This window comes from Pocillopora verrucosa, chromosome 8 (genome assembly GCF_036669915.1).
Source record: "Pocillopora verrucosa isolate sample1 chromosome 8, ASM3666991v2, whole genome shotgun sequence".
NCBI classification, from domain to species: Eukaryota; Metazoa; Cnidaria; class Anthozoa; order Scleractinia; family Pocilloporidae; genus Pocillopora; species Pocillopora verrucosa.
Window position 1 is genome coordinate 11,423,109 of NC_089319.1, and position 12,632 is coordinate 11,435,740.

Here is a 12,632-nt window from a genome sequence, read left to right on the forward strand (position 1 = left end):
TTTAGACTTTATTTCAACGTTTTTGGAAGGTTCAAAATTTAAATTTTTTTTTGATAGGTGTAAATAGGCGTCAGGAAGCAGACCGCCATCGTCATGATTTAAAGGAGCGTGGGCGGAGTTAATGTGCCAAGCCTCTAAACAAAGGCGCTGGTGGTAACGCCGATTAGTGGTGATAATTTTAGAATTATCCCACCCAATTGTATGGTTGGTCGGGCAAGTATGTTCCGATAAAGCTGAATTTTCCTTTTTGCAAAGAAAAACCGCTTTTTTGGTGCTCTTTTAACCGTGTACCAAACTGGCGTTTGGTCTGTCCGATGTATTCGTTGTCACAGTCATTGTAAGGAATCGGAGCATACTTGCCTAACCAACCAGTCAGTACTCGCTGCCAGAAAGGTGCCTGAAGATGTATCCGAAGTGGGTAAGCTGGATCCCTATAGATACACATTGGTTGGCCGGTTGTTGAGACAGCATGTGTCCGGAGACTGTTGTAAAGGCCTGACTCTGCCAACATTGCTGCGTCATGCTTCCTTCCTTCTGTTTAGACAAGATTAGAATTTAAGTATATAGATAAAAAGCAATATTTATGCACAGACAATTTACTTGTTTATTGCTGACGGAGAGAAGCAAGGGGAAAATGGGCCGGTTGGGCGTGAGGGTGAGGGTAGTCAATGGAAAAGCCAATGAAATTCGTACTCACTTTTTCCACAATAGTTTTAAACTTTGTTCTGATTATAAGCATAGTAATTTGCTGGTATCACGCCTTACCTACTGGACCATACAAGTGTGAAATCAACCCATTTGGTAGGACCACGGACTGAAATTTCAATCCATGTCCGCGTTTGTGGCCGTTGTATAACAATCGCTGGTTTTCCCTGGTCGAGTAATTGGCCGCACAGTTCCGTCTACGAAACCAAAGCAATTGCTTATTGGCGCCCCTTGGTTAAAAACAGCTTCCGCGTACTTTTCCAGCTCTAGTGGATTTAAAATGGTTCGGTTCCATTGTGTGATGCTGTGGTATGATGTGCATAAATCCAGTCTGTTGCGGTGTTGCATATCATGCAAAGTTCTGGTACTGGCCTTCCAAAAATAGGTATCATGTCTGAGTATCGACAAGGAAAGGAATATTGCTTCAGAAGCATGCAAAGCCCTTCACAGTTCCCTGGTCGCATACAAAGTATTGCGGAATTTGAAGAACTGTTTTCTTCGAAAAGCAAAGCATATTCTTCAATTGTAATGATATTAGAGGGATAGCTGGCCAGCAAAATTTCGCGAGTTTCTTTAAAAGTCGCCATTTGCACTGAAAACAATACTATAATCGGTTTCTGTTGTTCAGAAATAAAGTAATTTCACTACTCTTTTTATTTTATAATCGGGTAGCCGCATCATTGAATCCCGCCATCATAACTTAAAATTTCCCGCCATGAACACGGCGTCCTCGACACAGGCCCCACGCGGCTTTCGTATATTTGACGACGTCCACGTTGTTGGATCTTAGGCAGGGGTCGCACTAGTGCTTTTGGTGTTTACATTAGACATAAAATCTGTCATCGCATGCTTGCGACAAGTGCGACCCTTTTGTCGCGCCCAGACATAACTTTGTCCGAAGGACCTAAAGATCAAAGAAGCCGATGTCCTGCCTCAAAGCAGGTCATATCTTGTCTAATGGCCTTAAAATAACAATTTTTTGTTTTTCTTCTGTCGTCAACGTCAATCATATCTGAAATACGGGCAAAAATTGGAGTTTTGCAATTCTGCAAAGACAACAAGTGTGAACTGCTAGCTACAGCTATTGGGTTAAAATTTTAGTCACCGGTTTTCTCTTCAAACGTTTTATTATGGCGAATTTCAACCCATACCAGTTTACGAATTTACGTTATTCACCTGATTATTCGCAGTATGGGGATGGATTGTTCGCACCCTTTGGCTCGCATATTTTTTCGACCAGTGCCAGCGCAAAGTTAAGCATTTGAAGAACCAGTACAAAGAAAAGAAGGACTGGAATCGTCGGCAAAGTGGGGGAAATTTGCGTAAAAGTCCTCATTACGACATAATTGATTCTGTCCTTGGCTGCCGTGGTATCATCACGTGTAACAACGTGGAGCAAGCTGGCACGCAGGCTGCAGAAAACAGTGGAAGCTCAGCAAATAGTCCAGAAACAAGTGCTGCTGAAGCGTCGAGCAGTTCCAGTTTGGCTGGTCGCACCACCCCTACAACCGCTGGTAGTTCAGTGGCAAGAAGACGTGAAAGAAAAAAAGTAAAGGGTCAAAAGTGGCCTGCTCGCCTGCACGACAGCGACAGCGAAGATGATACAATTGGCAAGGCCATCAAAAAGCTTGCCACTGAAGGGGAACAAATGGCTAGTTTTATGGAGCGGATGCAAGATTCGCAAGGACAGCAAATTCAGCTCATGTCCCAACTTGTTGGCTGTTTTAATAAGTATGTGGAAAATAATAAAAAGGAATGAACTGAATGAACTGTCTGAATAATGAATTGAACACACAAACTATTATTTTGTTACTATTTAAATGCGATTTAATGTAGTGATTTCTTGTCATTACACATTGATATGTTATATGATCATTATTATTTTAAAGTACAGTGAGTTTTATTTTCAAATATCAGATGATTCCATGAAACGATTCAAAATAAACTGATTATAGCGACATGTTTGAATGATTAAGCACATTTTAGCATAATGGAATATCAAAGTTTCGTGTTATTAAGCATCAGAAATCACGAGACAAGTGGCGATCGAGTTTGAAAAAATAGACAGAAGTACAATCATACTTAACTTTTTAATTTTGTAAATCAAATAAAAAATAAACTGTCTTTGAGCTATCTATACGTTGCCGCAGACAAAGTCCTTTAGTGCACCCCTTATTTCATCGGCATCTCCAGCAACTACATTATTGTTTCCATCGTTGTTGGGTGGGCTGTCGTCGTCGTCATCATCCCAGTCATCATTAGCTTCTATACAAAAATTATAGAGAACAATGCATGCAATAGTAATCTTGATGGCAAAATTGAGGGAGCTGTCTAGGCGTTTTTGTAGCACTCTCCAACGTCCCTTTAAAATTCCAAAGGCACGCTCTTCAACAACTCTTGCCCTGCTTAGCTCTTTGTTGAAGGTTTTTTCATCGGGATCATTTGTTCCCTCTGGAAATGGTTTATGAGCCAGGGCCCGGCTTTTAACGGAAAAATTTGAAGAAAATATGGACATTCTTCAAAGTAAATTTACCAACAGTATAACAAATGCAAAAAAAAACAAGATTTGGGAAGAAATCTCGGAGGCGGTAAACGCCATCGGTGTGACAGCAAGATCAACACAGGAAGTACGAGACAAGTGGAAAAACCTCCAGAGTCACGCAAAAAGAGAATTCAGTTCCTTTAAAAGTGAACAGAAGAAGACAGGTGGTGGCCCTGCTCCCCCAAACCCATCAGAAGCCAGTTTAAAAATAATAAACATGTTCAGTGACACACCGTCATTTACTGGGTTACAGGGGTTTGAAACAGGTAAGTTTATAAATGGAAACATTATTGTAATACCTCTCAATGTCCATACCTTGCATAAAATGTATACTTCGCTAACAAACACAAAGCAAAGTGAAAATTAACGGACTTTAGACTTTTGTTTCTTTCTTATTTTCTTTTACATGTACTCCCATGTAAACAAAAAAACAAATGGCGTAGAAGTGCAAAGCAATGAGGACTTGTTGGAGAGCGGAAAGAGGATGATTGCGGTAGGTTTTACGACGAAGATTATCTGCCAAAAGGTCGGTAATATACTCTATAGACTCCTTTCCAAAGCGATACCTTGCTCTTAATTCTTCGTCTGTATATCCATCTATCGTGAAACCGATGCTCCTAAACTCTCTTTGCTTCCTTTTTCTTCGCCCATCAACACCAACACAACCATACAACAAGTCAGCCATGTTGTGATTTTTATTTTTTAATCTGCCGATTAAGGATTTAATCCACCTAGCGAGAAGGGTTAGATTTAACCCTTGGTTTGATTGAAGGTTAGGAATAATCGGGCTTTGAACAACAGAAACTAATCGGCAACTTAAATTTAATCGGCGATTAGCCTATTTAATCGCGGATTAGCGCTAATCGCAGTTTTGAACAACCGGGCCCAGGGTGTTAGCGGATAAGCACTATCTCCAACTAGGTATGGACCTATATCATTCCCATCAATATCTATCCATGGAGCCTGTAGAATGTTTCCCTGTTCAGCCTCTTGGTCAATGTTACTGTTTCTTAAAACCCTTGCATCATGAGCACTCCCAGGGAATCCTGCAACTGCGTCAATGAATTTCCCAGTGCCATCTACAATCCCTTGAACAATCATATCATGCTGCTGGTAATGACTAAAATAGTCAACTGCATCTTCTCTGGGCACGATGATTGGGATATGTGTCTCATCTATAGCACCTGCAACGTTTGGTAACTCAGATCTGGTTCTCTCAAAAGTTGCAATGCACTCAGTCATCTCCGGGATTATAGTAGGGAACTTGATGTAACGATTTCGCAGATCGTATAAAACGTTCACGACATCTTGTACTGCTTCAATGACTGTGGATTTCCTGACATTAAAAACGGGGGCAATGGAAACATATGAATTCCCATGTGCTAATCTGTATAAACCTATCACCAAAATCTTTTCTGCTGGAATACAGCTTCGCATAGATGTATCTTGTCTTGTGACATGTGGACTTAGGAGGTTCAAAAGCTGATTAAAAGTTGCTCTTCGAACTCGGAGCTGCTGTTTAAAGAAGTCATCAGGAATGCGGTGATCATTATAATGGATCTCGAACCATGATTGTCGTGGCCGTGGTAAACACCAAAATCTAAATCAGCGATTTCTTCTTCTCTGCATCCGTTGACGTTGGTTTAAAGCGGCAAGGGCCAACATTTGCCGTTGGCGAATGTTGTACAATGCGTACAAACCAATAAGGTTTTGTACATTGAACAAATTAAACAGAGAATGAAGAAATGTCGCTAATAAAACTAGCACCAGCCTCATGTCTAAAAATTATATTTGGCGCTCTTTTCGCGCGTGAAATATAAAGAGTTGACAGTCTGGTTTCAAATATCATTTATGTTGCACATGTGCCACCTCCATGACTCCCGTGGTGTAAATGTCGCAACATATTTATGGGACAACTTATGACGCGACATAAGAAAAATAAGGCCACAGTGCGACCCCTGCCTTAAAGTCCCTATTGTGTGACAACAACACCGTTTGTGCGTTGACTTTTTACCAATCGACTTGACTTAAATAAATACGACCGATTGGCATGAGATCCTTAAAAACTTTGTTGCAAATAAAAAGAATTGCTTTTTACTCAAGATCTCGTCTAGAAAGCAAAGTTTTCTTGAAAAAATGTGAGCGATTGACATGATGAGTCTTTAAGGTGTTGTTGTTACACAATAACTCGTTTGCGTCTGAAGTGGATATAGTCATTGGCGATGTTTACTTTACTTTATTCGCCTCGAGATCCTTATAAACTTTGTTGCAAATAAAAAGAATTGCTTTTTACTAAAGATCTTATCTAGAGAGCCAAGTTTTCTTAAAAAATCTGATTGATTGTCATGATGAGTCTTTACAGTGTGCTGTATCTCGTTTGCGTCCTAAGCTGTTACAGTCATTGGTGATGTTCACCAATGTTCACCAATGTTTAAGCTTCTGTTTGATGTTCGCCAATATTCACCAGCTTTTTTTTACTAAATATCGTTTACTTTTCTGTATGTTTAACTTCTAATAAGTTGTATTGGATTGAGGACCAACTTGCCGACATCTACTCGATTTTATATGTCGGTGAGTTGGCGTTGGCGAGTTGGACCATTGGCGAGTTGACCGTAATTCTTTTATATTGATGTTTCTCACTTATAATTTTTGTGTGAAATGACCACTAAGAATTGTGCAAACAATCCAAAACTTGTGCTAAAAGACTTGTCTGAAAAGTCTTTTGTGCAAAATGTCCAGTTACCTTTTGCATATATCACAGGAAAAAATTGAGAGATTCCAAGTTGGATTATAATTGGAAAACATCTGAATTAAACTATCCCATATTGGAATAATATTGGAATATTTCATAATTTCTTTAGGAGAAAGGAGATTTTTGGAAGATCATTGGTATATCAGTTGTTTAACAATCCAAGTTGGTATTTTGATGGTAGTTTATTGGAAAATTATGTTTTATAGGTAATAGTCCAATAAAAAACCATTAAATCAGTCTGGATTGTTTACTGACTGATAAACCAGTCATTTACCAAAACAACTCCAAGTTGGTTTTTATGGTAAATTATTGGAATATCACTTCTAGCAGGTGATAATCCAATAAAAAACCACAGAAGCAAACTCGGATTGTTTGAGTGATAAACCATCATAACTATCATTTTTCCCATCATTTTTTTGTCCAATTCAATTAAGGAAAATACATTTCCGTACCTACAATGAAGGTTCTTTACAAGTGTATGGTAAAATATTTTTGTTTAACTACAAGAACTTCAATAAAAAAGAAGACAATTATGTTGTGATTTGTCTGTATGCTCAGTTTCTCCTTAATTTTCAAAACAAATCAATTAAAAATATTCATAGTTACATTTGTGGGTAGTATCCATAATTTCAGCACTTCTTTCCTTGAAAGGTGTTATTTTACACTTGATCAAGGCAACATCTCTGAATACTATCATCATGATAAAAACATTGGAACTGATTATTACTCCTCTTCATCAATCCAACAAGAATATGCTGCTTGCCAGTAACCTTTTGAAATTCCAAGGATACTGTTGAAGTGAATGACCTGCACTGGGCTTCTTTCAGGTACCCATTTACCAGGTTGTGTACCATCCTCTACAAAAAATCTAGCATTAACACTTGAACGGGTTAGGTTGAACGACTGTACATAAGCTTTCCAGACTTGCCCATCATTTCCTTTGACTTCTACCATGTCATGGACTACAGGATAGTAAGGAACAACAACTGTCCCTTCAGTAACAGGAAACACCCGGCGCATGTAGTCCACGAGAATAAAGCACTGACCATCCCCCAAATCGTCCTCCTGCTCATCATCACTGTCATTCCTTGCAAACAGCATCACCTTTCTGCTGAGAAGTGAAGCTTCAAATATGACTGTGTTATCTGTTGGGCAGACTTGCTTGTCGCCAGTGTCTGCTTCTCCATGATATTTAAAATGTTTCCCTTTGCAGAAGAGAACAGACACATTGTCAATTCTGACAGAAAACAAACACTCCAGTACAGCAACAGTGTCTCCCTTGTCTGGGTCAGCAAAAATCACATGTTCACCAACTCTGTAGCGCAAGCCCTCAAAAGAGTGTTCTGGTTTTCACAGACTTCTGGAACACCATCCAATAACTGAAACATCATCAACTGGAACACCTCTTGCAATGCTAATAGTCTGGCAGTCACTATTAGATAGCTCCATACTTTTAACACCACCAACAAGAATGCCGACTGACAATCGGTCATAATTTACTGTGCCCTTGGAACTCTCTAAAAGTCTCTTTGCAAACGGCAATGACCGTGCTGAAGGCTAAACAAACAAAAAAAAAAGAACAAAAGAAAAGAAAATTTTGTGTACAAGTACATGTACATTTCCCCAAAAGAATGTGGAAAACCAAGCATGTACAATAAAGAAGGTGGAATTAGCTTTAAATTTACAATTTTTGGCTTCTCAATATTGTTGTGATTGGTTTTCGTTGACTAGATGGCCATGGCAACAGTAGTTGCACTTTACAATGTAAGGAAATCTTGCACACGTGGGGTGTTTTGTCTGTGAAAATGTAAATATTTTAAAAATGGCTTTTGACCAAAATGTGCAAGTATGATTGATCTGCAAGGGTGGTTTCTATGACAGTAGTCGCCAACATTCAATAATATTAATAATGGTAGTTACCTTGAAAATGTCAGCTTGATGAGCATTTAGATGATTTTCAACATGTTGTTTTGATTACCTCAGTTTTAGAAATTCTCGCCTTGCCTCACTCAAAGCAAAAGTAATTTCAATGTTCTTGTGGTTGTTAGAGGCAAGAATGTACCTCCTAACGGCCCTTTCCTCTGTCCAGCATGAGTAGTTATCCATTGAGCTGAAACGAGCAATATCATCCTTAAAATGCAGGAGATTATGCAATGTGATTACACAACTTTCAACACCATGGCTCTCTTCTACTAGTACATCTAGTATATCTCACACACATTTCGTGAAATGTACAAGCATCAGCTTCGCTCCAGCCATTTCTAGCATGGTTGCTGAAAAACTCAATAATACGGGCAAGGCAACAGAGAATTTCCCTAGCTTCAGGATCGTTTTGTAGCATGTCACCTAAGCAGGCTTCCATGGCAGCAAATGCAAAATGATTAAAATCTTCTGCTTTCCAATAACCAAATCGCTTTGTGATACCAGAGGGCACTTGTCCTGTCCTATGTTCATGAGTCCATGGAAAACTTTTAAGTCGCTCATCAACTACCTGCCAGTTAAGGTCTTCATTGCCACTTTCTAGTAGGCACTGAATCTGTCGTTTGACGACATTGAGAGGAAGACCATGCATTTCATCATAGACGAAATCTTTGTCATATTGAAAGTGGTAGAGGGGATACAGTCTATGAAATATTGACAATCCTGTGTACCCAGTGTTCTTGGATTTTTCCTGCTTAACAGTTATGCGCTCTTCTTCCTCGATATCCTGCAAGACTTCCAAACTGTTAACTATAGACTTCTCTTCATTAGGAAATCTGCCTTGCTATCTGAAACCAGGATAATAGTAATGATTGGTAGCTGGTACAAACACTCCTTGTAGATTACACCGCCTGCATCCCTCTTCTTTGGAATGAGGTAACTTGGGACGAAACCAACAACATAGATCTCATCAGTGTGACAGCGGTGTACTTTTGACATAGTGGCTATTGAGACCTCTATGGCTCCACATCCACAAAAAGTACTAGAAAATGGCTGCCAACCATCCCAGTGACCTAAAACAACATTTCGGAATATTTGAGACAATATTTATACTCACAAATGAATTTTAATTCCCACAGTTACAGAAACATAGCTCTTAGTCAATAGTGCAGTTGTTTTCCTGATTTAATGCGATTTAAGCAGTTCCTTTTTTCCCTGTATTTGCACTCATAAACATGATAAAGAGAGACATGGGAAACAAAGAAATCGCTTAACTTGCATTAAATCAGGAAAATAACCACGCAGGAAGCAAGCAACACCATAAAATAAGTTAAGGCTTTTTTTATTGATAAATTTTGCGAATAATTATCTTCTTGAATCTACTACCAGGATTCCCATACAAATCCAATTGCAGCCATGTTGATATTATGGAATACGGTACCACATGTAACTGACTCTCACACTGAGCTTGGGGTGCCTGTGATGAAATAGAGATTAACAGAATTTACCGCAATAGGCAATATTACAAGGGTCCCCACAAGCTTCCCTCGGAGAATGATGAAATATGGTGCCACATGCAGAACACTTTATCTTCTTTAGGCCACCACCTGCCTCAGGGGCATCAACCATTTCAGTAGCACAAATAATAGTATTACATCCAGGATATGTGCACCTGACTGAAAGTATCCACACTGCATTTGGATCCCAAAAAGATGCAAGATTGGCAAACCTTGTTCCATCCCAGATTTCATACTTCACTGGCCACCCCCAACCTTCTTTCATCTCATCAGGAAGCCAATGGTCACGTTGTGACCAATGGGCAGTCATTTTCTTACACATTTGAGGGGAAGAGCACCACTTTTTTACTTTATCTGGCAGGCCTAAGTAGTAATATGGGATTGTCCCTAAATGGCCGCAATGTTGACAAGGTTCATCTTTCGATTCCATCAGCCCATAACGACTAGAATGGTCACTGCTAAGACAAATCCAATAATGTTTTGGCTCAGAAAAGCCTAGTTCCTTAAGTAATAATTGCACTCCATCCCAGTTTCTAGGCCAATGAATTGCAGCATCATTATTTTCACTTGTATGCAAGTCCTTACCCCACTGAAGAAGTTCTTCAAAATGATTTATGGAGCAGCCCATTTTCTGTTTCATTTCAACTAAGCAAAGAATGCTATCCTGCACAAATTTCTTCAGGTTCTCTTCCTCATCGCCACCTTCAACCGAGCCTGCTTCATCATCACTCAGTCCTCTTTCATCACCATCACTGTCAATTGATCCTCAGGCACCAACACAACTACCGGAGGATGATGAATCTTCGCATTCATGGTCCATGTGCGCGGCTCCAGCACAAACATCACTTGAATATGGAAATTCGCTGTAGCTTCCCGCAAACCAAAAAACATGTTTGGGATCAAAATCTTGCTCTTTGTATTCTATGAGAGGTTCCAAAGGCGAGCATTCAGGTTCTTCTAATGCATTGCTGCATGCTTTTTTAACCGGTGTACATGTAAGCTCTGTTGATGACTGTTTCAAATGCCTCCATGTGGTCATACGCCATACTGCTTGTCCCTTACATTTAGCGCACGTGCACATGAGGACAGTGCACATGAGGTTTTCCACGATGACGGATTTCTCTTGCTTCTGGAGTTCCTGTACAGTAGCAACTAGTTACCGGAAAATTATCCTCTGATTGCATTATGTTTGTTAAACTTTGGAGCGCAAGCGTCTCTTCGCGTCCGCCATGGATTTTAATCTCGTTCCCAGAGCCCTTGTTCTCCTTGACAAGTCCGCAGGAGTCTGGTTAGGAGGTAACCTCGTTCTCAGGGTCTTTGATCCAGGGAACGGGAACGAGGTTGGTCGAAGAGTGAAGAAACTGAGAACTGGATTGTGTTGTGTTTATATCAACCTTTGAAAAGATTCAGCAAAATGGCAACAAGTTCTGTTTGTGAAGAAGAGAATCTACCCCTTTCTCATTCAGGTAAGCTTTTAGATATATTTTTTATTCTCAATCCAGCGGTGACGAGCTTCATTTCTTTTTCGAGCATGTACATGTGAAATTAGAGTAGCTTTTGGCGCCATTTTTGACCAGCTTCTATTTCCAGTTATAACATCAAGAAATGCAGTGTTTATCGAAAAGATTTTCCAAAATTATAACTAGTTCTTTTTGTGAATGGGATCTACCCCTTTCTCAGTCAGGTGAGTTTATTTTAAAAAGTGTATTTTTTCATTTTCACTGCATGCAGCGGTGACAGATATCGACGCGTTTAATCTTGAGCATGTCGAACCAGCGTCGGAGACTGCGTGATTACTTGCGTGACGTTAATTTTGTCAACAACATTATTGTGGAGTTTCTAATTTGTACATGATTGACGTAACCTCGAATAACCTTTTTCATAGTGCTTAGCGACAATCAATCACAATGTAGAGAATGTAGTATAAGAATAAGGATCTCGTTTCAAGTTGCCAGAGTAGCTCTTTACACGTCTGCTGTAACCAAGTGAATACGCGAGAACGATTAAACAGTTAAACTCAGTCGAGTCTGTTGATTGAGTCCAGTACGTTAGAAGACCGGTTATCCCTAGTAAATGGGGCAAAGTTTACAAAACGTGGCACCTCCGACGGGACGGAGAAGGATAAGGATAACTGTTGTGAGTATAATTTTAGTCCTGATTTTCCGCTCATGCGAAGATTGTGGAGATGGAAGAGACTGAAGCAAATCTAGATATCAAAGTAACACAGCTTAAAATGAGCACTGGTAAAACGAACACCGTCGTAGAAACAGGGAAGTCAGAAGCGATTGAAAGACATTTGTCCACCCTGCAATCCCTCAGTAAAGAACTAAATCGCATGCGGACAGAAGTAGAAGCGACAAAACTAGGTGCGAAAGAAAAAATTGCCGACATCGAGGCATGGAATAGCGGAATCGACGCACAACTGGAAAAAGCAGATTGCGAAGTGGATAAAATGTGCACATGGATCGACGACCGCAAAAGAGAAGCAGAAGCAATTGTCAAGCAAGAAGAACTTAAGTTTCACAAAGCAAAGATAGAGATGCAGGCAGAAATCCAAGTTGAGCCACACCCCCAACAAGCAACAACGACGCCAAGCAACATACAAGCCAAGTTTCCTAAACTGATGATGACGAAGTTTGACAGTACCTATATGGACTGGCTACGATTTTGGGGACAATTCACTGAAGCAATCGATAAAATGGGCGTTCAACCGATAACGAAATTTTCCTACCTTCGAGAACTACTGGATGTCAAAGTGAAAAGAGCAATAGAGGCGTTGCCCTTCACGGCTAAGGAATACAATCGGGCAAAGAGTATCCTAAGCGAGAGGTTTGGAAAGGAGTCAGAAATCGTCAAAGCTAACATCAAAGAGATTCTGGATCTCCCCTCAATATCAAGCCCAAACCCGAGAAAAATTGGTGAATTAAGCGAAAAGCTAACGTACTGCGTGCAAGCCCTGCAGTCACTAAACAAACTGGAACAAGTCAATAGGGCAGTGTCTATGATGCTAGACAAATTGCCAGCGATCCACAGATATCTCGTCCGGACCGACCCTGACTGGAAAAGCTGGGACTTTGCATAACTTTCAGAAGCAGTTCCATTGTGGACCAGGAGAAATCCAATGGATATAAACCAGCATGAGCATGAGCAAGAACAGCAATCAACAAACCGGAACGTACGCCAGGAAGCAAGAATT

General features: G+C 40.1%; 1 protein-coding gene and 1 pseudogene across 1 annotated transcript; one reads left to right on the forward strand and one right to left on the reverse strand.

Moving 5' to 3' along the window:
* Positions 1–2,839: 2,839 nt before the first annotated feature.
* LOC131779234 (uncharacterized) lies at positions 2,840–4,326 on the reverse strand (annotated as a pseudogene).
* A 7,295-nt stretch (positions 4,327–11,621) lies between these two features.
* Positions 11,622–12,518, forward strand: LOC136282978 (uncharacterized). The gene has a single exon (XM_066171143.1). It carries the CDS (start codon positions 11,622–11,624, stop codon positions 12,516–12,518), a length of 897 nt encoding a protein of 298 aa, XP_066027240.1.
* The last annotated feature ends 114 nt before the right edge of the window (positions 12,519–12,632 follow it).

What these genes read in the sequence shown, in the direction of transcription:
- LOC136282978 (XM_066171143.1), top strand. Translation starts at nt 11,622, where the DNA reads ATGGAAGAGACTGAAGCAAATCTAGATATCAAAGTAACACAGCTTAAA.